The sequence below is a fragment of the Gavia stellata genome, chromosome 10 (genome assembly GCF_030936135.1).
Source record: "Gavia stellata isolate bGavSte3 chromosome 10, bGavSte3.hap2, whole genome shotgun sequence".
NCBI lineage: Eukaryota > Metazoa > Chordata > Aves > Gaviiformes > Gaviidae > Gavia > Gavia stellata.
In genome coordinates this window covers 4,586,702-4,613,834 of record NC_082603.1, presented here as the reverse complement: position 1 = coordinate 4,613,834, position 27,133 = coordinate 4,586,702, and the positions used below count along the sequence as shown (strand labels likewise).

Genomic DNA, 27,133 nt, shown 5'->3' with positions numbered 1-27,133 from the left:
TAAGTATCCAGAGTGAGAAGAACAGGCTTTGAACCGTAATTTCAAAAAAGTGCAAGATTAGGAGAGCCAGCCTCAGGTCTTTGAGATGGGCTCGGATGGCCGCCTACAGCAACGCCCGTCGGTCTCTCAGAGAGAGAAAAGCATCTTTGCTGAGAATGAAGGAAAAATGCGATTCCCCGTGCCGCTGGCTCAGCCAGAGTTCAAAGTCGATTTGAAAAACAAACCGGAGAAAACATGGATCTAAAAATGTACCTAAAAAGCAGGAAAATGGCAGAAAACGAGGGCAGGAAAGCTCGGATGGGAGCAAAGCAATGGAGAGCTTTCAGGGCTCAGTGTCTGTATGTGCAAGCAGACAGCAGCAGCAATAAGAGCAATAAAGCCAGGGCAGTTCTGAAGCTGCAAAGAGAAAAGGATGAGCTCATTGCAATCTCTGATTCGTGACAAGCGTGGCGGCTGCCGCTGCTGCCTCTCGCTGTGAATCAGTAATGAAGGGGTAGGCAAGGAGGGGGCTGGGAGGAGGAGGAGGGGGTGAATGAGCATGCAGAGAGCCTCTCGGGGGAGAATGCCGTAATAAGAAGCCAATAGTGAGCGGCTGGACAGCTGAGCTCCCCCTCCCCGACTACCTTAAATCAATTCAGCTGTGACGGCTTTTGCTGTTGAATGCCAGGCTTACGGCACATGAACTGCATCCTCTAACATGCGGCGGTCAGGAAGAAACCGGCCTGCCAGCCTGCAGAATGACTTGTATTCGATCCGCTTCCGAATAATGCAAATACAGACCCAGTGCAGGTAGGGCAGGAGACCCTCATCCCTCCCGGATGATGAATGGGAGAGGCGCAAGGACATCGTGATGGACTCCTGGTGAGGAGAGAGCAGCAGGCAGCTTCTGAGAAGCCGAGAAGCCGTAGCCCATCGTTGCACAGCTTGTGCGGGACTGAATGAAATAATTTAAATAATGATAATCTCCAGCGCTGTGTTCTCAGGAGGCATTTCTAAATCTGGAGACGATGGGCAGGGAGGGAATGATGTCAGCTCACGCATTTGAAGTGGTTCTAGAGACTAACTGCACGTTTGTAAGGAAAATGCTATGACGTCACACCTTAAATTGCCTCGCATCATTGCTGTGCAGGGAAGAGGCCAGGTGCCTCTGCCATCTGGGTACAGACAGCCCAGCAGGTATTACTTCATTTCATAGGCCTGTGTTTCGGAAAACGTGTTTTTACGCTGCTTCGTTTTTGAATTGCCTAATTATAGAATGGGCTATGTAACTGAACAATACACATTCCCGACTGGAGCAGACAGTAATATTCCATACACAGCTAACATACGGAAAGGTGGTAATTTAAAATATTGTGAGGAGCTGTACAGATCTAAACCACATTAATTGCGAACGCTTCTGCAAACGCGTATTTAAGCTCTAAAAATCATTTGTCTAACATGTCAAGAAAAACCATATAATACTAATGCCAAGTGAAAATTTGTAGCTTGGGGTCATCGAATTGAAATAATAAACAAGTTTGTCAGTAGTTAAAATAAGAAAATAATTTTAATTTACCATGAACAAGCCTAGATAAGTACTAAAAAAAAGGCAGAAGAAAATTAGAAAAAGAAATTAATTGCATTCACTCTGATACACCACCCATACTGGACTCCTTTCAAATACAAGTAAATTTTCTTGGATGAGGATTTTTTTTTAAATAGGACATTATTACCAAAACCAGCCCCATCCACACAGGCCACCTTGGCTCATGGCGACACATGAAGCAGGTGGGAAGACGGTTAAAGGCGAACCAGCAGAAATCATAGGTCAAAGATGACAGATGATGACAATGAGGCCTCAATAACTTATCCTCCGGTAATATGGGATTTACCTCAACTAAAGCACCTGCAATTTTTGTGAAGTATTGAACTGAATTTAATACAGGTGGTCTTCTGAAAGCTGATTTAAGTATCTCAGGTTGTGAAACACTACTCTGCAGATGAAAATCTTCCGTACAGACTAGTCCACAGGGCAGGGTTCTGAAGACATGAAGGCTACAGCATTTCTCTCTAGGCTGAGATTAGGGGTATTTACCACTGAGGTCCTTTTCACGAGAAGCGATGCACAACTCTCTTAAGAAAAAAGAAACCATAACCAACACACGTTTCATTCCAGTTTAAGATGCTAGCGAAGATCACGATGGGAACTCTCCTATACTTTCCAAACTCCCTCAGCATGCAGTTCCAGAAATTCTGGTTTATCACCTACTTTGTCATTATGCGTATAGGTGAACACCACAATGCCGATCAGTTATCCAACACACATTAAATTTTCAGCTCATCAGACTCTATGTTTGTAGGGTGAAAAGGTTTAAAGGAAAGGAAGTAGCTCTTCATACTCTCTCTGAATTTTTGAAGCGTTTACATCTAATTTAAACACACGCTGGTAAATGTGATATTCTAGAAACATTAGGTTCTATCTTCCACCTGCGAACGAAAACATTGCTCAAAACATTAAAAAGGAAGAAACGAGAGCATTATACTGCATGCACTGGGAAGCAGGTTACAGAATCGACTAGAAGCATGGATACGAATGGGCAGAGTCACTGGTGACTTGTGGGCGAAACAGGCAAGAGGACAGATAATTCAGAGCACCGTCCATGGAAAAAGCCTTAAATTATTTCTTGCATAAATCAGACTTTCATAAGCTGACAGCTAACTCTCATCCTTACAGAAATTCAGGTTTGGTTCATCTTGGGTAAGGTCTGGGCTTCTGAAAAATGGAATGAAATTATTATTAAATAAAGTCTTTAATTCTAGAAAGTTATAATAGGAACCAATAGTTAGAGGCTAAAACCAGATGAATTTGGGTTATAAATAAGGTGCAAATTTTTAGGAATGAGGAAAATTAACTACAGGATTAGCTTCCCAAGAGACGTGGTCTACTACCATCATTATGATTTTTACATCAGGCCTGGATTTCTTGTTCAAAAAGAGGTCTCTCAAATCCAAAAAATTCCAAGGCGTGACAAAAACCCCCTTAATTAATCAGCTGAAATCCAACGCTCCGTGTTTTTCAGGAACTCCTTTCACACAGCGTAACAGTGAACCATCATTCAGATTTGCAGTTTGAGACTTTTTATGCTCCTTACCATTCTTAAGACACTTCTACATCCTAACCGAGTACTACATTTTATTTTTATCCATGTCTGACCAGGAACTGTTATTTTTCCTTTGTGTAGACATCACTACTCTTATCCATGCCATTAGATTACTATCCTGTATTCTTCAGAAGGACCTGCCTGAAGTCAATGTAAAAAACTGAAAATGGCCAAAGAGGCAGTAACTTGCACACTAAGTAGAATGTCTTAGCGTAAACACGTATTACTTGTGCTTTGGTTTCCATGTCGTAGACTATCTGGTCTTTAAGTACAGTTAAATTCTGTTTCTGGCCTTCCTATCCATGAAATGTCTGTTTGCTCATGTGGTATTGACACAGTTAAGACCCGCTCAGACACATACAGCTGATGGCCACTGAACTCAGATGAAGTGGCTAATGGCAAAATATTGTCGAAGCAAATAAAATCGTATAGAACATGACTTGAAATTATCTATATTTTCTGAATTTTGTAACAAGATACCAAGGATCTTTATGGGGGGTCCTTTATAAAAGTCTGTACTTAAAATATGACAAAGTAGAGATGACCCCCTTTTTATGGAAAACATATATATACACATATGCATATGCATATTAAAACTGAGAAAATATTTGGGGAAGGCTCATGGGATTCCAAGGAGAACAATGGGTTTCTATCTACCATTTTCTGATGGTCAGAGTGGGAGCCTTATGCTCCTTGGACTGTTTGCTATGGGGAGAAAAGTATCTGCCATCATGACTACTGCAGCTTCTATCTTTAGTATTTTGCCAGAGTGCACAAAGCCTGACCACAAACGCGTTAGTTTAGGTGTTCATACTGGTTTAGTGCCCAGGTAACAGTGTTCGCACTTGCATGTTTAACAAGGCACGACAACTTGCTGTAAAATCTGACAACCTGCCCACCTTGCGTAATTTTAAAGTTACGACCCTATGTGAGTACTATGGATTCCTTTCTCCCTTCTCTGCTTCCTCCCCTGCCTGCCCACCTTCTCCCTGTGCGAACAGCCCAGCCTTCTGCGTCCTTCCTCTGCCCCAGTCCTTCCTGCAAAACCACCACTACTCTTGTCTCCTGTCCTGCGCTTTGTGTTGACAAGAATATCAAATTTTTACAATAATGGGGCACAGTACTGAAAGGTCAGTACTGAGATAAACTAAACGTTTCCCTAATTGCTATATCAATTGCTAACTGATCAATGCTGATGTATGATAGCAGCTCTCTTTTCGATGTCAACTGTAAAAAAAAAAAAAGGAATTGGATTGCCTTTAACATTTTAGTCAAAAATTACTGACTTTGAAAAGCTAAATAGACTCTAAAACTGGAAGAACAAAAAAGGAAGTTCTCTTTCAAGTTTATTCCTATAAAAGGATAAGACAAATTCTGTACCAGAACAGCTCTGAAAATCCATACGAATTACATCATGCCCACAATAAGAACTTCACCTCTTACCTTATCAGAAATTACTTTGTCCTTTCTGTTCTTCGGGTCTAATTACAACTGTGTAATCTGGATTTAGTGAAGTTTACATCTTTATCATTATTAGAGAGAACATGATAAAACAATTAATTTCCAGAGTAGATTCTAACAGCGATCTGTGCTGGGGTCTGGGCTGGTTGGCCTGTTCTTAAAGGGCTTGGAAAAGAGCGTGAATCCTGAGGTGACAATGTTTGCAAATGCTACGAAATTATTCAGAGTTTTTAAGACAGGGGCTTACGGTAAAGAATTGTAGAAGGACCGGTAAAGAATTGTAGAAGGACCGTAAGAGACTGAATGACTGGGCAATAGTAGGGTAAACAAAAGTCAATGCAGATAAATGTAAATTGATGCATATGGAGAACAGTATCAATTTTACATATAACTGATAGATTCTCAGCTGACAATTGCTCCTCAGGAATGAATCTTGGAGTCGCTGTGGACAGTTCTACGAAAATATCAGCTCAGTGCACAGCAGAGGTCAACAAAATATATCAAATGGTAGGAATTAACAGGAAAGGAATAGAGATCTAAACAGAGAATGCCATTATTCTACAGCATAACTCCATGATGTGTTTTCGTCACATAGAATCCCAAGATTTGCTAGGTACATGATACATATACAATATATTTAAATAATAATAAAAAATAATAGTTAATAATTAAAAAAAAGTATCAATGAGAACTATACGTAGTCCTGAAAACACCATCTTCAGTTTCCAAGATTTAGAAATTATGAACAGACAACATAATGGGGATGTGTCATCAATATATAAATCAGGGTTCAGTGCTGCCAACAAAATGCAGTTCAACAAATTTCGTGTTACTTTCTCAGCTTTCAGTCTTCTATTCCTTTAAAGAGAGAACACTTTTCTTCCCTCAAAATTCAAAATTTATGGTGAACATTCACCAAATAGAAATTTAACTGATTTTAGGTGTGAGGAGATCAAATGGGCTAAGAAAGTAACTAGTCAGGACACAATGGGTTTTTAGCATGCAGATAAATGTGGACATTTAAAAATATAAAATTGGTTATATTAAGGCTGGAAAATCAGTAGTCTGGAAGTTGAATGATTCTGGACATTTTCAGGTACAGATTTCTCTTTCTAAAGAGTTAATCTCCAACATGTCACCAAGTACTGGTTTTTGGGGTAGGAGGAGTGGGTCCGGAGGAGGAATTCTTCAGCCCAGCAAAACCTACAGTTTAAGGACACCCTCAGTTTAGGAACTAGAAATATAAAACCAGTGATATGAGAGCCTCTTAACTGAATTTCTTGTCCTCTGCCTAACGGAGGAGACCTTGAAAACGGAACAGTTGGTTCTGATCTCTAGCACCAAAAAGTTAGGATCGTCTTCTCTACCAGAGGCTTCAGGTCTTATCCTGGGATCAGCTACACAAAGAAGCTATGAAAGAATTGGTATAAACATGAAGAACATCTATTTTGTCTTAGATTCTAATGTGGCCACTTCTGTTTTATCTAGAAAAGAGCCTTTTGAAGATTTAATGTACTTACAGAGTGGACTAAACCAGATCACCTCGAATCAAAACCAGTTTAGGTTGGAAAGGAACCCTGTATGTCACTTCATCCAACCTCTGGCTTAAAGCAGTGCTGATTTAAAAATTAGTTCAGGTTCCTCAAGCCATTGCAAATGCAAAGTCAGAGCATTTGTATGCAGAGAGAGAATGGAATAGCTGCTTCATCTCTTGGACACAAGGCCTAAGCCCCGTTACCTACACACTCTGTGCACTTTTTATGTGATACCTCTCAAAAAGTTACTGTAATTGTCACAATTTCATCCCCGACTGAAAGACAATTCACATTTTTTAATTATCTGCATTGACAATATGCAAGCTTTACCTAAAATAATCACCTTCACTGACATCCTCAGAAGTTTAGCCAGTAAGATTATACAAAACATCAGTACCTTATTGCAGTAAGATATGGAAGAATTTGGTTGCTCAGCTGTTCCTTTCATACTGCTTGCTTTCATCTGACTGATAAAATTTATTTCATTACTTGCTGTTATGACTTGGACCCTTTGGCTTTTTCCTTCTTTGTTTGTTTTTTTTTTTTTAAAAGACTACACTACTTTTAAAACACTAGCGCCCCAGGCTAGACAGTGGCAAGTAATCGTTTCAGAAGCAGGTGATGAAGGGAGGCATAATCTCCAGGGATGTCACACCGGTCACTTCGGTTCACACTGCAAGCCACATGGCTCCCTGAAGGAATAGCTGGAGGTTACGCACAAACAGCAGGATCTAAGGTGCACAAAAATGGATGACTGCTCTGGCTATCTTTGGGTATGTCCACTTCTCATGAGCGTAAATTTTTGAGCTATGCCTTTAACACAGAACAAAACTTCAGATCTGGTTTTAAAGTTCTGGCTTGGTGCAAGTGGTAATTCAGGAGATAGATGATGGACAAAATCGGAGACAGGTGAGGTCAGATGTCTATCCAAGCAAGATAATGTTTTGAAAGTGAAAAAAGAAAATCTACAATTCACTATACGTTCATTAAGAAGTGAAATGTGAATGAATACAGAAGTACAGCATAATTTTATTTAAAATTCATGCTCTTGCTCAAATCCACATCTAAGGTGGTGAAATAGTATTTGTGGAACTCTCTGGTTAGTCATGAATACTATTTCATACAAACATAAGAGAACAATACAATCCCCACAGTTACCAGATAAAGTAGATTTTTTTAGAAATAAGGAAATAGACCATCAATACAGAAAACACAGTGTGATCTCTCTTAAGGATCCAGTCATACACCTCTAAAAAAATTGATATAGAATTGAGGAGATGCAGAAGAGAACTACTAAGATGCTCTAGAGTTCAAGAACACTAAGAATATTGGTTTATTTAGTAAAGAACATGCATGGTATCTATATATACCTCAAGGTGATAAACCCCAGTGTGAGTGTCGCCAGAAGGAGACTATTTAAGATAAAGGGCAATGCTGATATAAGAGTAGATGAGCGTAAAATAATCAGTAATAAATTTAAACCAGAATAAGGGAAATGGCCTTCCACCAGCAATATTGCTGCTGTTACTAGTTTATGAAATGGACGCCATGTCACGTAATGGCATAATATAGCAGAGAGGCATTTCTTTGGCCCAGGAGGTCCTTTTCAGTCAAGATACAGAAGGATATAAAGATAACAAATAACCCTCCCTACCCAAGGTAATTTTGACACTTTTTTTTTTAACCTCGGGAGCCTGTGTATCAACTACTTGAATTAACAGCATCATCTGCTGTCCCTGCCATTGTAACTGCTATGCTTCTCCCTGATCTGTTGGGCACAGACTGACACAAACAGCATTGAGACTGAAAACAAGAGAAATAACCAAGAAATACAACTGTCTTGTTTGTGTAATATACAGTTACTGCTTGATAACGTGCCGTGAGGAGTGTAAGAACTTGTGAGAACCATTAGAAATGCTGCTCACATTTGCCTGAGTTCAAGGAACGATATATAAAGTACTGGTTTTAAGATCATATACATACTGAAGTGAATCTCTAAGATAATAATGCACTGGCTGGGAAATGCAAGTAATAACAAATACATTATTGTTTCTCACTATTTTTACCCATTTCAATTTGAATATGATACACCTTCCTGATCAAAACTATGGCTTTCCTCCGGCATGAAGCAACATGTTTTTAACGGTCACCCAGATGAAAGCTCAACAACCAAAGCGTTGACCTTAAGTGTTGTTATGAATCACACTCCATGAGTAGATGAACCCTCAAAAAGAAAGTTTGGATATGGACCTATTTTAAAACCCTGAGGTTCATTCTTGCATTTCCAGTTAACGCGTACTCCTCCCTGCCTTTTCAGTAGTGAGCACCTACAACAGCAGCTAATCTAGAGCCTGATTTCTCTACAATCACATATTTCAATACTTGCCTCAGTTTGCTAATTCCAAAATAAAGCATGCATTTAGCTGATTTTGCTAAGGTAGTAGGATCAGAAAGAGAAGATTAAGGAAATAATTACTGAAATTACAGGGAAGATTATGGAGCAGATCACGCTGAGTGCCATCACGTGGCACGTACGGGACAACCATGCGATCAGGCCCAGTCAGCATGGGTTTATGGAAGGCAGGTCCTGCCTGACTAACCTGATCTCCTTCTACGACGAAGTGACCCGCTTAGTGGACAGGGGAAAGGCTGTGGATATAGTCTACCTAGACTTTAGTAAAGCCTTTCACACCGTTTCCCACAGCATTCTCCTGGAGAAACTGGCTGCTCATGGCTTGGACGGGCGCACTCTTCACTGGGTAAAAAACTGGCTGGATGGCCGGGCCCAAAGGGTCGTGGTGAATGGAGTTAACTCCAGTTGGTGGCCGGCCACAAGTGGTGTTCCCCAGGGCTCGGTACCGGGGCCAGTTCTGTTTAATGTCTTTATCAATGATCTGGATGAGGGGATCGAGTGCTCCCTCAGTAAGTTTGCAGACGACACCAAGTTGGGCGGGAGTGTTGATCTGCTCGAGGGCAGGAAGGCTCTGCAGAGGGATCTGGACAGGCTGGATCGATGGGCCCAGACCAACTGGATGAGGTTAAACAGGGCCAAGTGCCGGGTCCTGCACTTGGGTCACAACAACCCCGTGCAACGCTCCAGGCTTGGGGACGAGTGGCTGGAAAGCTGCCTGGCCGAAAAGGACCTGGGGGTGTTGATTGACAGCCGGCTGAATATGAGCCAGCAGTGTGCCCAGGTGGCCAAGAAGGCCAACGGCATCCTGGCCTGTATCAGAAACAGTGTGGCCAGCAGGAGCAGGGAGGTGATCGTGCCCCTGTACTCGGCACTGGTGAGGCCGCACCTCGAATGCCGTGTTCAGTTTTGGGCCCCTCACTACAAGAAGGCCATTGAGGTGCTGGAGCGTGTCCAGAGAAGGGCGACGGAGCTGGTGAGGGGTCTGGAGCACAAGTCTGATGAGGAGCGGCTGAGGGAGCTGGGGTTGTTCAGTCTGGAGAAGAGGAGGCTGAGGGGAGACCTTATCACTCTCTACAACTACCTGAAAGGGGGTTGTGGTGAGGTGGGTGTTGGTCTCTTCTCCCAAGTGACAACTGATAGGACAAGAGGAAATGGCCGCAATTTGCGCCAGGGGAAGTTTAAGCTGATTATTAGGAAAAATTTCTTCACCAAAAGGGTTGTCAGACCCTGGAAGAGGCTGCCCAGGGAGGTGGTGGAGTCACCATCCCTGGACGTTTTTAAAAGACGTGTGGATGAGGTGCTTCGGGACATGGTTTAGTGGTGGACTTAGCAGGGTTAGGTTTACAGTTGGACTTGATGATCTTAAAGGTCTTCTGCAACCTAAATGATTCTATGATAAATACTAAAATATGAAAGAAAGCTTATTATTGATTTTTTTTCCTTAGCATATCTGAAGATTTTAATGTTTACTTTGCAATTTCCAACAAAGAAACTAACTAGTTGATGACAAAAGGGATCAGAAAGTATGCTGGCACTGGAATCACAGAATGACAGGGTTTGGAAGGGAGCTCTGGAGATCATCCAGTCCAACCCCCCCACCACAGCAGGTTCACCTAGAGCAGCTTGCACAGGAATGCGTCCAGACGAGTACATCTTCCTCTGTCATTCTCAATTAATGGTCTTAATTGGGACTTTTAAAATGAAAATATCAATGTTGTTTGTTGAGTTGTCGTAAACCACAGTTTTCTACACTGCCTTTTTCAACACTGGGGCTCATTTCACACCCCAGTGCTTTGCTCTATTTTCTGCTGCTCAGAAAATGAAAGGTGAGGGGTTTGATTTTTCTATCAGCTCGGCTTACTAAATGCTAATTCAGGTGCAGTCTCTACATGACGTGACTAAATGATTCATGTCAAACTGTAAAACAGTGCCACCAGCTGGAGAGCCTGACAGATGAGCATACTGCGGAGCACACGAAAAGCAGTGACATGCATTAGAAAGCGTAACATTTGGATGCTACAGAAAAAAAAGACCACACTATTACTTTGCTAAGAAATCAGATTCATGCCCCATTACAAATTATGGCCTCCACAGCTAAAGAGCTTTAATCCTCTAGCTGCTCATTGCTACAATCATACTCAGAAGGTGGGAGAAGGAAAGGGAAAGGATTCCCCTCGTGCCTTAAATACATGTTTATTTTCCAAAGGTTACTGCATCAAGATGCCTCGGTAATTGGTCACAGAGTAGTACTGTCATCTCACAACTAACAAGCGTTCACTTTGAATAGTAGCAGCTGGTTGTAACAGTGAGAAACTGCGTTGAGTACAAGGGAGTCCAAGATAACAGCTTCTATTCTGCTGCCATTTAATGAGGGATTGTGAGGCACACGCTTCACAAGAAAGTGAGGAAAATGGCTTTTGCACAATAAAGACTCCGATATTCCACTGATGAAGGATTGCCTCGTCCAAATTAAAAATAATCCAAAAGATTGTGGATGAGAGAATAATCACTCTGTTTTAACAAAGAACAAACTTAGGAGTTGTTTTCATTCGCTTCAGAATCAGAGAGAAACCAAACCTTAGAAACACGCAGTTTATAAAGTGGTTGCTCTGCAGCACGCACATTCAGTTTCCGTAACTTGAAAAGACCGGTACAGTAAACCACTTTGTTTCTAATGATTAGGAGAGATTATGAACCCATTCGAATAGGAAAAAAATTACTTCAGGTCTCAGAGTACAAAATTATTTCCTCCCCTAACAGAACAGCAACTTCTGCTGAATGCAAATCATATGCTAATTCAATGGTATATCATCACCAGCTCCATCTCGGTACCACTACAGAACTGTGCTCTTATGTGAGTGTTTCTGACTTAGAAGATACAGGTAAGTAAGATAAGATTCTTTGTACTTGTTTTGGGCTGCAATATAGAAATACTTTCTCAGGATAACACCTCCCTTACTACTTAGAGCGTACTACTGCCAGAACAGGCAGATACAGCATACTGTGTGTGTGTGTGTGTATATATATATATAAAAATATGTACATAAGAACTGCTATAAGCAGAATTACAACCAACTCTTAAAACTCTTCAACTTAGAAAATAGTTATAATAAGACTGACAAAATACTTTCTTGAATTTTCCTCTTCTGGAACAGCCAAAGAGAAATGTTCAACTGGGTAAGCAGCATGTTGTGGAATATATATAAAATGGAAAGACTGAGCACTTTCTGTTAGAAGAAATTGGACTAATTATTCAACACCTAAAAATTCCTTATTTGCAGTGTGACATTCGTGAATTAAGGATTTTAGTCCTTTCCAAGGTTATCACATGGTGGCGTTGGGTTTATGGTTGGACTTGATGATCTTACAGGTCTTTTCCAACCTTAATGGTTCTGTGATTTTCTAAACAGATGTTCCGCTGCTAACCTCAGTTCAACCATTCCCACTAGCAGCAGTGGCAGGAAACTAAGGAAAACAGACTGCTGGGTGTACACCCATGGTCTCAAAGCCACCCTTCATAACTGAACTGAACTAAATTCTCCTTCCCTGAAAACCTTGCCAGCCATTTTCAGCTCAGTGCAAGAACTCCCCCTTTTCTTTCTTCTTCTTCTTCAGTTTTAAGACCCATAGCTGATATCTCTACCTCTTTCTAGAACCTGTTCCTACTACTATGGCAGCATACCTGTTGGCTGTCACTTGGACGGTTGCTTTCACTTCTTTACTATCTATCGTGCCATTATCTACTAGATTTCCATTGAGCCCCACTGGCCTTAAAAACCAGAAAATTAACAAGCCCCCATAGTTGCAAATAAAATACAAAACAGGAAGAGAAGGGCACACACTTCCCTCCCCCCTTTTTACAAATTTAGATTTGCGTAGGAGCACTTCCCTGGAAAGTACCTTAAACAAAGTCCCTGTTTATAAGCAAATTCATTTGATACATATACTCATGTAGAAAGTCACAACGCCATTTGACACATTAACTGTGTTAGTGCAAAACACAAGTTATTTTGGACATTTCCTTACCACAATGCTACATACTATCTCATACCTACACTGCAGTACTTCACCGAAGTTACCCTACCTCAAGTGAAAATGTATGTGTTTTGAAATTTCCAATTGCTCTGTTCACAGCAGCAGCACATATATATATATATATTTATGTATATTTATATTTTCCTGGTGTGGAGCACTTTTGCTGTAGGACTTTGCGCCGCAGAAGTTGAGTCTCTGAGAATTACTCTTTACTGAATAGCTCAACTAGTAGCTGTTCGCCCTTTCTAAGTAAATGATACGGAGTTGGGAAAACACACTGGAGGACTAGCAACAGTCAAATGCTACTAGCCTGTGTCCATGTCATGGGGTGGTTGTGTTAGGCGTGACAGGCTGGTCTAACCTGAGCTTTAGCCTAAAATTATTTGATGGGAATATCATTTGAACTCCAAGGTGGCATTTCAAATTCCATACCACGTGCCTGTACGTAGACTGGATTTGAACTAGTGCCAACTTGTGCAGGTTAACGTAAGTTAACTCGGAGCTACCTCACTGGCATCAAAAGGGCCAATGGCTTACCTACAGGTGGTTGGTTGGTTTGTTTAGGCAAATTCTGTGTCAAAGCCAAAGGTAGAAGTTCCCCATATTATAGAAGACTTCCATTCTTCTCTTGACATCACAAATACATTTGATACCAAATAATATTCAATCACATGTTTCTTGAATATTTATACGAAAGAAACCAGCCACAAAATAAATACACTGCAAAATGCATCAGAATTGTTTTCTTAATAGTAATTACACGAGCCATTTAAATCCTTAGACTGCACTCCTTGTTCCAGGACCTTTATGACATGATTAATAAAGCAGATCTACAGTAAATACAGTTTTGAAGACATCTGTATCCAAATGGATGATATTTCTCCTCCGTTCCCTCCTCCAGAAGTCCCACTATTATTGTTCCCTTAGACACAATACATTAAGCTAAGAAAATATTCCACACAGTTTAAAAAAAAAAAAAAAAATACTTCTAATAAATTACTTACCTTTAAGAGAGCCAAGGCTACATGGAAGATTATGTTCATACCCTGAAAATAAGAAGAAAAAGACTTCAGTCAGCCCCAGCATACAAATCTCTCCTCTCTATTACTTATCGCTACATAGCATCACAACTAGATGCTGCAGATCTCTAGGGAATGCTTCCCTTTTCCCTGCTACACTTCAAAGTTCACCGTTAAAGCCCCAAGGCAGTTGCCAAACTCCCAGTGGGGGAAGATGACGGCTCTTTGGAGCTTTTGGAATCTCACCATTCAATTTGTCAGGCACTACGGATGTGACAAGATAGCCCTCCATCATTTCAGTACCTGTCAATGCTGGTTTCCACGAACAGTGCAGAATATTGTAATAAGCAGGGTACCAAGAAAATTTAATAAATATTCTAGTTGATAGGATTTTTGCTAAGTAACTGAGCTCAGCTTTGATTAATCATGTAAAATCTTCCATGCTCATACTGTAAAAATCCCAAAATAAAACACCTCCCCAAGTAAAAAATACACCTTTTTTCTGTTATCAGCCAAAAATCAAAACTGTTTCATAGATAAGCAGTTTGATGTCGTACCAAACAGCCTGCTTTCTGGTTTGCAAAAGCTGGGAATACAAGTGTACAGACATTCATTCAGTGCATAATACAATGACAATGTCCAATTATTTAAAATTCAAAGAAAGCAAAACCCACTCCACTGACTGGCTACGGAGGGGTGAAAAAAGCTACGTTTCCACTGACGTTGTATACAAAAATAAGAAACACCACTCCTCCGCTTTTGTTCAACATCTTTGTATTCTGACAATCAAGACCTTGAGATTTGCCCAGGGGAAGGTGAAGGCATATCCTGCACCAGGCTCCTCTGGAGCAGCCTGACTGAAACTACTCTTGGGGTCCTGCCTGGACAACGAGCCGGGGCAGCTCAGGCTGGAGGACGCGAGACGACAGCCTCGCTGGCAGCGCACACATCGCCTCTGCTGATGGATGAGACTCTCCTGTCTGTAGCCTACATATCTTGATTATTTAAGATTATAAATAGCTGTACGTTCATCCAAATATGAAAAACACCATATGCAATTCTCATTTGGTGTACCATGTACTTTGTGTTCAGACTGTTTTCCTACATTATATTTTATAAATCTTCTGGCCTGCTTGTTTAATGGCATGATAAATCTTTTCTTATAATGTCTTTCAGAGCTGCTATCCAAAAAAGTCTCAACAGATTTGCACACAAGTATTACTGTCACTGCAATACATATTGTCATGGGATAACAACAGGACTTTTTATAAGGGAACCTTCTCCAAGAAATTTCTGCTTCTGCAATTCAGTATTTTTCCAAGCATCTTCCTGAAAGCCTGAGACCATATTTCTACAGAAATTAGCTTTTATAAAAATCTGCAGAGACTATTCAGAGGCGTTCTTGGGAAGATACTGTATTTTTTTTACATGGATAGTATGGTGCCTTGAAGGGATTTTACCATTAATGAGTCTTGGAAATGCTATGACATTAGACTTAATGAATATTGCAAACGCTGTGAATTACTTTGCAATTCGATGCATAATCATTACGATAACAAACTGACTTTTTCCACTAGAGGTCACAATTGTAGCAGGACTGAACCTCGCTTCATTACTAGGAAACCCTTCTTCCAAATGGGAGAAGTAGTATCTCAAGTACAACAACAGTTATTTTGCTTTTGATACTTCTTTTTAATAGAAAAAAGGCCTGGTTGTGAATTTCAGTCATGACACTGATAATACTAGAGCACCAACAGCAGTAAAATAAGTTCATAGCACTCTCAGTTTTATTCCAAATATCAGTCTGAAGTCAACAATTCATTCCACACAGTCGTGACATTAACAACTTTTATTTCGTAACAGAGAGGATTTGCTATGAACATACAAGCTATAAACGAGAGCCACAACTACAAGCCATCGCAAACATTGTGTTTTCTTTTTAACTAACTGGTTGATCAGATTTTGTTATTTTATGAGTAGGAGTATTATGTCTTCTTGGGGGATTACTGAGCAATTAGTGTCCTGTGTATTTTCTGGCACTACCAAAAAAAACCAAACCAAAACCAAACCAGTTTTCATTTCTTTTCTAAATACTTTTTTTCTGATCTGCCTGAAACTCATTGTTCCTGAATTCTAACTAATCAAACTCTCTCCTGGTACTCCTCTTATATGATCACTCTTCACACGGATAGCAAATGTGGCAGAAATAAGTTTCCTCCTGCCTTGGGGATCCCCAGCTCTTTTTTCAGCCCCCCTGAGCAAGGGGCAGCTCACAGACTCCCTCACGTTACTTGAGGTAACCTGTTCAACCACAAGCACCCTAAAATCAGAACATCAAAAGGACGTAAAACCTTCGTATACAGCTGTCCTGAGTGGCTCTCCACTGCTCAGCCTGGAGAAGAGGAGGCTGAGGGGAGACCTCATCGCTCTCCACAATTACCTGAAAGGGGGTTGTGGTGAGGTGTTGGTCTCTTCTCCCAAGTGACGAGTGACAGGACAAGAGGAAATGGCCTCAAGTTGTGCCAGGGGAGGTTCAGGCTGGATATTAGGAAAAATGTCTTTCCTGAGAGAGTGGTGAGACACTGGAATAAGCTGCCCAGGGAGGTGGTGGAGTCACCATCACTGGAGGTGTTCAAGGAATGTGTGGACGTGGCACTGCAGGACATGGTTTAGTGGGCATGGTGGGGTTGGGTTGGTGGTTGGACTTGATGATCTTACAGGTCTTTTCCAACCTTAGTGATTCTGTGATTCTGTGCTCCTGGCAACAGCAAACACTCTGCACCTTCCTCTGTCCTCAAAGGGCAAGGTAACTCCCAAACCAAGGCAGTAGTTTAGACCTGAGGCATCGATTGCTGCAGTTTCACACTGACCAGCTTGGACCTGCTGGACCTGAGGGACTGACATACCCCTTGACAGCCAAGTGAATTGGAGGTGGCATCTGGCAATCTACAGTAAGACTTCTACTCGTGTTTGGTTTTACAGCAAGACTCTTTAGATTCCAAATGTGGTGCCCTACCCACCCATTTTAACACCACACTGTATAACCACCGATCTCCATACTCGAGTTCTTTTTTCCCAATGCGTGCAAGACTACCCTGACATAGCCAAGTTTAATGATTATGAAAAGAAGGCTCAGCTCATTTTTCCACAATCTCTTATTTAAAATCCTACTTCATTTACCACACACTGATTTATAAGATTCAGCTTAAAGTTCTCCATCTATTTTAGAAGAAGGACCAAAAATACCAATGTGCACCAGACATATAAATCATTGCTAGCACTATCCCTCCAGCAATTTTATAATGGAAACATGAAAGTACACACAAATCATCCCCAGGGGGAAAGAGAAGGGAGCCCATATTAAATAAGCTTTGGATAATTACTTTTTAAAACCAAAGGTCATATGTTTAACTAGGCATTTGGAAAGAAATGCTTTATTATCATGCAGATCTCATCTTAATGTTTAAAAAATTTGCAAACGTGAAGGTTGTTCACAATTACCTAAAGACTTGTGGGTTTTAATATACAACAGTCAAAACTAAAAAGATACACTAGATAACGGATAAAGATAACTAGGTGAAGATAACGAGGTGAAGATAACAAGAAGGGTTATAAGGGCACAGGAATGGTTAGGGGCTTATCATCATGTCATATCACTTCTCAATTATGTGGTCACTCTCTTGTTTTTCAACCTGAGAGGCTTTGCTGCTACTGAGTAAACGAAGGAGGAGTGTGCAGGCTGCAGAGCTCGCAGACATTAAGCCCACAGGCAAGGATCCCAGAAATGTGGCATGTGGATAACCTCCTCCAAGGAGCTTTTAACTAGCCTCCTGCAGAAGGCCAGCAGTTTCTATGACAGCTTGTCTTAGAGGCTTATCTGACTAGTTAAGCACCCGCACAGTATCTTCTTTTTTCCAACCAGTGTTACTGAAGAACCCTCTTAAGCTTGTGTAGAGGCCTGGAGCATCTTAAGAGATCTCACTAAGCTCAGGAGTTTTGGAGAAGGAATAAGCCCATCTCAAAGCAGACAACTCTTGACTATTCTGCAGACAAGATAGTCAGATAAAGGTCAGGAAAGGGAAAATTTTAGAGTTTGTGCTACCGTACAGCCTCCTTATGGCTCCTGCTGACTGCCACGCCAATTGTTCTCTGCTTTACAAAGACTTCCATAGGACAGCGCTTACTCAAGAAGAAAGAGCAGGGTTTTGCAGAACCACCAACCTGGGGTGATAGCGCTGGGATAAACACTCACCATCCGGTAGGTCACCATTTAACTCGTTAAGATTGCCCTTCACAGAAGCATCCACTCTTACTTGTCAAACGACCATAATTTCCGACAGAGATTGTAGGTAACATTCTCATGGGCAAAACAGTGAAACTATATCTCATGAGACTGTAAAAATGAAATGCTTCAACTGGAAATTATACACGTGCACTGAAATTAAGTCTGGCTTAAAATAAGTGGAAATCTTATTATGTTAACTCTCTTCTGGTGAGAGTTTTTCACAGGCCCTTAACTCCCTCTGAGGCCAAGATTCCTTCTGCAGATAGAACTCTCTGAGGAGTCCTCACTTTGAGTCTCTCTGCACTTTCAAAATGACGAGTTTCGAAAAGGCCTGAAAAGAAGACTGGGAACAAAGAACAAACAGAGAATGGTAACAACCTGATTTTGTAGGATCCAGTTTGCATTCAATGAGTTCTCTGTGACAGAAAGGATGCTCGTGGTTTCCTTCTGGAGGAGGGCTATCTCCCCATTTGACCCAGAAAATCTACCCAAAGACCGGAAAAAAGGGAGTTAAGGGGGTAGCAAACTAACACTTGCTACTGGCAAAGCTCAACAGCATAGCGTGGAGCTGGCAGAAGAGTTAGGCCAAACAATTCGATCAGGTAGCACCTGGAGAACATTTGCATAGGGCACAACTTTGGAATTTATCTCCTGTTTTAAAGCTTTTTTTTAATGACAGAAGCCTTGTGAGAAGGTAGGCTATACGAAATACTAGCATCTCTCCCTCTCCAACCCAGACCACCTGCCAGACCTTCCTCTGGTTACAGGGCAATGCCCTCTGCATCATTTTCACAAATAAAAGGAAGTTAATCTCTTCAAAAATATATGGAAAATTCATTTAATATTAGTGTCCTTATCTGTGGTTTTGCTTCTAGATATGCATGACATGTAGGAGGAAACAGTGAAGATATTGAGACAATTCTCTCTGAAGTTCAGCACCAGGTAAAGAAGGTACACGTGAAAGTCAACTGAGCACCTCCTTAAGGTCTGAGAAGTCTCAAGACTCACATGACATGCCATCGGGAGAACCAGCTGATATCTTCCAGCTTTCTAATAACTGATTTTCCCATTTTTTAAAGAGAGATTAGCTACGCAACTGAAGTTAATTTGACATTGTTTCGTACTTCGAAAGTGTTTCATAATTATGTGTTCAGTTGCACCTCTTTCAAAGGAGGTACAGAGGGTAATTGGGGTTATAAACTCTAAAGGAGAATTAAAATTCTATTTATGTTTTGGATTGCTTCCAGCAAAACATTTGTTTGGCAACTCTAATATGTTGAGAGCACACAATAAACTTTAGGAATGTCACAAATGTATTTATTTTGCTGACAACATGAATATATGGTCTGAAGCTCAGATTTCTCTTTGTAAGTAATGCAGACCTGGAGCACGCTCTGCAGGGATATGCATGTTAATTAACAGCTTTTACTCAGATAAGAGTTTGTATAGCTTGTACATTTATTCTAGTTCAAGGACAAGACAACTAAGGAAAAGAAAGGTTAACCCTCATTGAGGTAAGGCACAACATAAAATAGCAAGCTTTGTATAAGCAACAGATACAGCCTTCTTACTGATCAGTTGTATTAGAGAGAAAAAAAAGAAAAAACAAATTGCATAGCGATCTTACGGCTAACGTATGAGGCATAGGCGACTTCTTAGTCTGGGCTTCCCCCAGTGACTCCATACACATGGCCTATGACAGTAACTCGCAACAGGAGATACTACAGCACAAGAAAGAAGAAAAGAAAATACAGAAATCTCCATCCCGATGCTACGATGCTGCAAATAATACACAAACCCAATTAAAACCAGTTGACTGAATTATTAGATAAACAGGTATCAGGCAGATGGTAAAAACGACACCATGGGATTCAGTATTTATTGTGCCACTTTTCTGTATTTTGCAGCATGAAAAGGCACACAATAAATACCACCAGGCAACCATGAACCTGTATCAGTATTAATTCGCATGAAATTTTGTTTGGTTGGTTGCTTTCAACAGAAATGAATGGGATTTAGGAGTGCTAGTGAATATTTACATGTTTTGGGTGATTTTCACGTAATTTGCTGCTGAGATATTGCTATGGCTGAATGAAGGTAAAGAGTGCTATGAGATTAGCACTTTTTTCTCTCCAGCTTCTGTGACTGTTTTCAAAGAATAGAAATCAGAGCCACAGAATTTTAAGTCATTTCCATGTATCAAATTGCTCCCTGACATCTGGTATTTCCGCAGTGGCATGTTCCTAATTCACAGGCAGCTGGTCATGGGCTGTCAGCATGCTTTCTCCATTTGCTTGACCAAGCCATACACTAACATTTTCTGGTTTTCAGAGGTTTAAATTGCAGGGTTTTTAGACATTCCTTTCCCTCTTTCCAAACCTGATTAACACGAGGACAAAGAAGGGAGCCTGAATCCCCACTAGGCGTGAAGGGCCTTACCACATACATACAAGGAGGACAGAAAAAGAGGCCTCGTATCTCTGTAGATAAGACAGGTCCTCCAGCTCTCATATGGAAACAGGGAATGGCTGTTAGGAAAGCTCAGAGAAGCAGTAATCTTCCAGACCCCAATCTTCTTGAAGGGGACAAGGTGAGGGGTTCAGAACATCTCCTGACAGAGAGCCGTATCTCCTTCCCCCTCTACGCGTGGTCACGTAACACAAATAAAAATGCATGCCCATGTCGAATCAGTGACCCGCTCCCCTGCACTCCAATCTGAGCTCCTTCCCAGTGTTCCTTCTTCATCTTCTCCCTTTCTCTGCCACAACACAGTCCTGGCCCTTGCCTTTCTACACCTTCACATTCATTTTCCCTTCCCAACAATCACTCGGATGCAAAGATCACGTTTTGATTTTACGTACTTAGGAAATTCAGTACAGCCTCAGATTCCAAGCATGAAGTAATGGGAGGTGTTTTGGCGGAGGCAGACTGCGCCACCCTCTTTTTTAAAAACGGTCCCCAAATTAGCTTAGCTTCCTGGATTTGTTCATGGAATATCACTCTCCCATTTGTGATACTTCAGTTATTTCTGAAGCGTTTTTGAGGACTGCCAAGACTGCTTAGAATATGCTGCTATTCAAATACAGCAGATGGCACTGGTGTTAAGTAAGCATTATGGAAATTTACTGTATTCCTAGAAAAATCAACCAAGTGAACATCAACTAGTAAGTGGCTAAAATAATTCAGTCGCAATGGGGAAAGTAATTCAGAGACATACTGTGACAGGGCATTAGACGTCTCTTCCCTCTAAGGCCCAAACTAGGTCATTCAGAGAGGTCCCTCATCTTCGGTAACTTTTCACCTGTATCTTAGAACACTTTCTGAAAAAGAAGCAGCCTCAACATTTTAGGACCACAACATTTATCAACATCACCAAAAAGGTACCTTCTGTTCACATACTTTATTTTGAATTGCAGACTGTTGCGAGACTGTTTTTTTCTTTGCTCATGCTGAGTATTTATCGCCAGCCTTGTTATTTTTGGGATAAACAAGCTGCAGCTATGAATGGAAGATACATAAATTATGGATGCTCAAAGGAACAGCTGGACAACATAGTGTAAAGGGTTATGTTAAACCCTGTGGCTCTCCAAGAACCTCTTAGATGTACTCTATTAAAATACTCTTGTCCTCAGTCCAAACTTGAATTCTTGCAAATTCTGTGTAGCTTTAGAAGCGAACAGAATGTTTTGAGTTCCCCTGTGCCTGTGGCAATACAGAACACTGTATTACATACTTCCAATATTTCTGCTGTTGATTGAAATTTCATATCCAAACACCTAATGCTTTTTACGACTTTCATTTTGAAAATAACTTAAAATTCTTTATCGTTATAATCTGAATATTTTAAACACACATATACAAAAACTTTAAAAAGTTCCTCATCCATCGAACACACAAACAAATACTACTTCCTTTTTCCTTTCTTTTTACTTTAATTTCTGTTCTAGTACTAAAAAACCCACAGTAGAACACAGCTGTAGTCATCAGATAAATTAAGCTAAAATTACTTTTAGCACGGATTTAAATAACCCATCTAAATACATAAAAGCAAAACATCCAGGGCCAGAAAACCTGAGCTAACTCCATTGCAGACCTCACGTTTTTGCAACAAAAAAAGATTATAGTGGCTGACATGTCAACAGATGCTTGAATGTAGCAAACCAGCATTTCCATTGGACGTGTACGTTCAACTTCTAGTCTTCCATCTGGAGATGGAACCTATACTCTTTCTTCTTAAGTTAATTAAAAGCTAGCAGTCTCGGAAAGAAATCCTTTCCAGTCTCTGTGCACGGAACAGCAGTGGCTGATAAAGCCTTCAGAAAGAGACTTAGCTCTCTAGCAGGCACAACGCAAAGAGCAACGGACCGGAGGAAAGACACAGTCTAAATGCCGAAGTCTAATCGCCTGTATTCATAAGAAGGAAAACAAACACACACACCCCAGCCTTTTCCAGCTCTTGTGTATGACATTGACTTTACTTTTTTTAATAGTACTGAAATAACGCAGGCAGTTTCAGCACAGATCTACACCTACTTAGAATTTCAGCCTAGCTTTCAATATGCTGTTACTGAAAGAAATCTTATTTCTAGCAAGCCCAGTCTGCTGTTTTGTAAGATTTCTTAAAATATTCTTAGCTGGAAGGGTTAACAAATGCAAACAATGTGTCAACAACAGGTAATGCTGAACAGTTCAATTTTTCTTCCCCTATAGATCTAGCAAAGGTAAATCACTGTACACAATATTTCATTTAATTCACATCTCATCTGAGTGTAGGTTTACAGAGGAAGTGGGCTTGTTCCTGACTCAATTCCTGAGGAAGTTTAATAAATTAAAATGTTAATCTGTTCTTTCTCAACTCTGCTGAAGGCATCACAGAAGTATCTGACAGTGACAGATAAAAAATAGCAGGCTATTATGGTATCTACTACTCAGTTAGTACTAACACGCAGAGACGACTGGTCTTATCGTCTGAGTGACACCATACGGCGTAGTTTTTCCTGGCACATCCATCTTTGGCAAGACAAGCATAAGACAGAAATCAAATCTGCAGTGCCAATAGTTATAATTCTTCTAAGATTTTCATTATTTCATTATGAAGCAGGGCTCCCAGGAACCACATCTACACGACGTGGTGCCACATTTTTACTATCACTAGGTGCTCATTTACCAGCACCAAGTCACTCACATCTTAAAAGATTTTTAAAAACACCCATCAGTCTTCATTATCATGGATAGTTTCTCAAAACTGATTATAAAAGTCACTTTTACACAAAGTTCCGAAAACAAGAGTTGATAAATAAAGGCCAAGGAATGACAGTATCTAGCTTTCAATTCCCACTTCTTCCACTGTGCTGCTGTGTGGTCCTGTGAAAGGTAGTTTTGCTTCTTTGTTATTAGCTACATTAGAAAACAGTAAATTATTTCATATTCAAAATCCATAGATAATCAGTTGCATCCCTTTCCATTCAGCCTTGATCACAGAACAGCAGCTTAGTAGTCAAACTATTAATTTTTGTAACAGGACTATGTAATTACTGACACTAAACCAGAAATAGCTGTACCAGCCCAGGAAAGGCAGCATGTAGTAGGGCTTTTTATATACTCCTTAAAAGGAGAGAAGCACAATCCGTAGGTATTTTATATCCCCAAGAACTGCACACAAAAACAGCCAGATCGACTTAAAACGCGGGTTACCAATAGTGTCTCAAAATTCTAGGTTAATAACAGAATGACAGCCTGAGCGCTGAACCTCCTTTAGTTTTGGCAGTACTGTATATATCACAACCGGTTAAAGTACTTTCTTTTTAAAGCAGAAAAAAATCATGACAATTTAAAAAATGCTTATAAATTGTCTGCCAGCTGGTTTGGCTTTTTTCTCTTCTAAATGCCTAATTAAGGTCACTTATTTAGTGCTTTTAAAACACATTTTCATTTTAAACTGTAAATTTTAAAATGCAAAATGAAGTGAAATGTCAACTCTGATATTCTATAGCATAACCCAGATGCAGTTGTTGCACTGGGGACAGCTCTATATAAGTGACAGGCGCTTTACCTAGATGAGTCGCTATTTCTGAGCATGACTTTAAATAAATAATTTAAAATAGAACAAAAAGAGACAGCAAAACAGAACAGGCTCACAAAGTGTTCAATAACATAATGTCATATTGATAGATAAGACTGACAAGTCCAAATACAACTCTGAATTTCATCAACAAAGTTCTTCTTCAATGCAAACAGAAATAGCAAAAGGAGACAAATGAAGCAGTTGAAACAGGCAGCTAAAAGGACCGCTGTAGAAAGATCTTTAGCTGATGCTGACATGTTAAAATATATCCACGTAGCCGGACTCAAAAACACGCAGTTTGCTGTAATCATACGAAAATTTTCAACTGGACCAAGAGGTTTGTGTTTTTATTACAGGCAGGCAAAGTACTTAGCCTTATAATATGTACCACGGCACTGCGGAGTACCTGCCTGCAAGCCCAAAATTTTCTTCAAGCTTCTGTCATAGGAAATACGAAGAATTCAAAAACATTTCATTTCTAGGTGAGGATGGGTGACAGATTCTCTCCTACAGTTATTGAGGCAATATTCTAAAGCCACTGGAAATTTGGGTAATTTGGGCATTGAATCACATCCTCAACAGCCTGGAGACAGCTTAAAAATAAAAAAGGTCAGAGGAAGACAACAGGATAAAAGAACTCAGTCACACAGAGGCTGTGGGCAAGTCCCAAATTCGTATAAATTTAAACAGAATTGTTCTTTCTACCAAGTCATGTTTAATGTGAGAATGATGAAAAGACCTCAGCTGTAATGGCACACGCTTTGATGGGATTTTTAAAATGTCTCAATAAAACGTCATTCCCGCTATAAATTTAACTAATTTTTCATACGACTCCATATCCCTGGATATGCTCCTGCCCAGGAGGTCCACTCCCCAACCTGAGTGCTAGCGTTCCACCGTGCACGCAAGGGAAGGAAACGTGCCTCCCTGCCTAGCTGCGGAACGACAGCGTTTCCAACAGGTATTTTTCCTCTCTGGGTTAAAGAATATCTACAAGGACCAATTTCACTCTTCCAGCCACAGTCAAGAACTAGAAAGACAAATCCCCTCCAAAAATACTTGGTTGACACAAATTGTTCATCCATAATTCAAATATTTCCATGGGGACCAGAGAAGCTCCCTTGCAACGACTAGTTGGCGGCACCCATTCAGCAATGGTTTTAACTGTTTTTCTACCCCTAATATTTTTCTTTCATAAAAGAGTTGCATAGGATGTAAACATTTTGTCAACGACAGACAGGACAGGGATGTGGAGAAAGCACAGTCAGGAAGGAAGTTGACGGCTATTTAGAATTCATCTGTATCTGTGACAAATTAATGAGAAGGCTGGAAGCTTGTTTTTAAAAACACAGGACTGTTCACTTCAAAGGCTTTTTGATTTTTTTAGGATTTCTTTTTGCAGAAGAATATGTTCCACTGTTAGCAGCTGCAACTGTTTTTTCTCCTTCCAGTTGCTGGAATTACACACATGCTGTTTGTTCAGAGATAAAGAACAATTTAATGCAAACAAAAAATTATTTTTTGACTGCTCCGTCACGCCTTCTGGAGGCTGAGTGGACAGACAGCTTCACAAGATGATTCCAGTCCTTCACTAAGGAACGGTTTCTTTCTTATTCTGTCTATGGCCATGTGCCTTCAGCGTTTATTTTCCTTCTATGATGAGGGCCAACTAGATTTTTATTTTAATATCATTTTAATCTACGCTCCTCCCGCAAATTCTCAGAAGTGCCTGTCACTTCAGACTGGTTGACTCATGAATCTTAGGAGCAGTCTTCTGATAGTCTACACTTTTGCCTCAGTGTGTTGTCCTACACACTGCCCCACTGTTTCTCAAGATGTCTGTATGTATTCTTCTCACTTGAAATCAATTTTCTTACCATTTCTGGTTTATTTTTAGCTGTTGTAAAAAAGGGTCCTTTAGCTTTATGTGATTAGCCGCCACAAATGCTACCAAGTTCCCCTGTAGCAGACTCTAGTGTTGCACTCTCTCACTTTCTCCTTGGATTCTTTCACCTTCTTTCCCAGTGTAATTCCTTCAGACATGCTGAGATAAACACTGCCAGATATGAGATGAATGCAAATGTTTAAAGAGTTGTTTCTTTTTTCATTCTAAATATTAAATCTATATTGACTGTGACAAAAAGACTTCTTCAGCATATTTTTTCATCAAGCTTAATATAATAAAAAGCGCAGGAGCTTCAAACAGGATGTAACTATGCTGCTATCACAATAATCACCACTATGAAATGATGTTCTGTACTTCTTGACAAACGATCTCTTAAAACGGTTATTTCTGAGAGCAGCTGTACATCAAGATCAGAATAAAGTAATCAACTGAACTGACAAAGAATGATCAAATCCACACCAGAAGCTCATTCTGAAAATTAACTCACTAACAATTCAGAAGTGATCAAGGGATTGTGTTCATCTACTGCACAACCATCTCTGCAAAGAAGAGGACAAAGAGCAGAAAAACTGACAACCTTTCTGCTTTTTCTATTTGCTTACTTAAAATACTCAAGACATTGTGAAAGAAATAGAGCTCAGATATTTATACGGAAATGTGAAACCACTTCACCATTACAACCTCACTCGCATACCTGGTGGTATTAACCTACTTCTTTTTAATAACTAAGCACCAATATGCAGAAGCAGCAATACTCTTAAGGAAAAAACCATTGAGTTACGAGTGGTGGACAGTATTTGTTTAATAGTGAATGCTATCAAGGCATGTGCAGCGAGCCTGAAAATTTGCAAGTATAATACTTCACAATAAAAATTAACCGAATGAACTAGAGTCAACAGTGTTTCATACTCAGGAAACCCTTTGCATTTAAAATTCTCAATTCTTTTCTTTATTTATATTTTTTTATGTTTGTGACCCATTTAAATCAGAGAGGAAATAAGTGGCAGGTTCAAAAACAGGTTTAATTCCAGGGATGCCCTGACTTCCCAGGGACCGAAGGAAGTACTAGTATTTTACCAAAATAAAGATTCCAGACAATCAATCTATTCTATCTGGTTCTATACAGGAACATACCATTTTGTATCTGGAATAACGCGCTCCTTAGTTGGAACAGAAGGGTAAAACCCAAAAGGAACGAGCTTCATTCAATCGTGCTGTTTGGCGGCTCTCGCTGTTTGTTTAATATCTGACCATTAAAGCAACGTGCAATACCCT

The 27,133-nt window shown here is 40.3% G+C and overlaps 1 protein-coding gene across 3 annotated transcripts in view; it reads right to left on the bottom strand.

Annotated features, from left to right (window-relative positions):
- Nucleotides 1-27,133, bottom strand: part of RABGAP1L (RAB GTPase activating protein 1 like) — a 261,343-nt gene that overhangs the window by 79,884 nt on the left and 154,326 nt on the right. For all 3 annotated transcript variants that reach the window (XM_059822057.1, XM_059822058.1, XM_059822059.1), the window contains exon 19: nt 13,589-13,630. In XM_059822057.1, coding sequence (XP_059678040.1) covers nt 13,589-13,630 — 42 coding nt within the window. The remainder of the gene's footprint in view (nt 1-13,588; nt 13,631-27,133) is intronic.